Source organism: Chanos chanos, chromosome 1 (assembly GCF_902362185.1).
Source record: "Chanos chanos chromosome 1, fChaCha1.1, whole genome shotgun sequence".
Classification (NCBI taxonomy): Eukaryota; Metazoa; Chordata; class Actinopteri; order Gonorynchiformes; family Chanidae; genus Chanos; species Chanos chanos.
The window spans coordinates 212,501-214,066 of NC_044495.1; the positions used below are offsets into that span (position 1 = coordinate 212,501).

The window sequence follows — 1,566 nt, forward strand, 5'->3', positions numbered from 1 at the left end:
TCAACAAATAGAGAACCAACTCCACACATGAGCAAGACCGAAACCCAGGCGTGTTCCTGTTTGTTTTCCCAGCATTATCATCGAGTCAGTGCAGTGTGGCTACAGGGAGGATATGCCTTTGATCCTTTTCAACACACACACACACACACTCTCTCTCTCTCTCTCCCCCCCCCCTAACTAGCAGTACATACACTGATGAGAACTGAGCAGGTGAATAAGCACATAGCCCAGCTCCAAAAAGTGTGTCCTGCCCCATTAAATAAATCCAATCGGAATATGAATGTTGAATTATTCAGACCAAAGTCTTTAAAAATGTACCCGTTCTCAAACACACCACTCTAAGGCCCCAGCGAAAGCACATCAAAGCTGACTGTTCTCTCTCTCTCTCTCTCTCTCTCTCTCTCTCTCTCTCACTCTGTCCATCTCTCTTTTTTTCCATCTCTCCTCAGGAAAAGCGAATAGCATCTCTGGATGCAGCCAACGCACGTCTGATGAGCGCTCTGTCCCAGCTGAAAGAGCGATACAGTATGCAGGCACACAATGGAATTTCTCCCAGCACCCCCAGCAATACCAGCAACGCCACCAAACTCCAGATCACTGAGAACGGAGAGTTCCGGAACAGCTCCAACTGCTGAGAGAGGAAGAGAGAGAGAGGGAGAGGGAGAGGGAGGTAGGGCTAGTTTTGGGAGACATTTGTATTCTAAAATTATTCTAAAATTTTACAATACAACTTCTAGATGCTGTGAAGCTAAAGCAGTCTTTGCCAAGACTGAGACAAACCACTGGACAGATCTACAAACAAGCGGACTGTGTAGACTAGACTGTCCACACTCAGTGTCGACCGTAACGCAAGACTTCACTCTGACTTGGAACTACTCTGGGAACTACTCTGGGAACTACTCCACACACATTTTTGTGAATCTCTACAGAATCTCTGACTACTTTTTTTTTTCACTGTTGCATTTATTTTGAACTGATCTCTAGTTCCTCTGTAGTCAATCCTGTGTCACTGACGATGACTCACTGTAGAATGAAACACAGCTGTGTCACTGATGATGAGTCACTGTAGAGTGAAACACAGCTGTGTCACTGATGATGAGTCACTGTAGAGTGAAACACAGCTGTGTCACTGATGATGAGTCACTGTAGAATGAAACACAGCTGTGTCACTGATGATGAGTCACTGTAGAATGAAACACAGCTGTGTCACTGACGATGAGTCACTGTAGAATGAAACACAGCTGTGTCACTGATGATGACTCACTGTAGAATGAAACACAGCTGTGTCACTGACGATGAGTCACTGTAGAATGAAACACAGCTGTGTCACTGACGATGACTCACTGTAGAATGAAACACAGCTGTGTCACTGATGATGAGTCACTGTAGAGTGAAACACAGCTGTGTCACTGATGATGAGTCACTATAGAATGAAACACAGCTGTGTCACTGATGATGAGTCACTGTAGAATGAAACACAGCTGTGTCACTGACGATGAGTCACTGTAGAATGAAACACAGCTGTGTCACTGACGATGAGTCACTGTAGAGTGAAACACAGCTGTG

General features: G+C 45.1%; 1 protein-coding gene across 1 annotated transcript in view; it reads left to right on the forward strand.

Annotated features, from left to right (window-relative positions):
- Window positions 1–696, forward strand: part of dab2ipb (DAB2 interacting protein b) — a 132,409-nt gene extending 131,713 nt beyond the window's left edge. Inside the window, exon 16 of the mRNA XM_030773216.1 lies at window positions 450–696. Within this exon, the coding sequence (XP_030629076.1) occupies window positions 450–635 (186 nt within the window). The 3' untranslated portion in view covers window positions 636–696. The remainder of the gene's footprint in view (window positions 1–449) is intronic.
- Window positions 697–1,566: the final 870 nt, after the last annotated feature.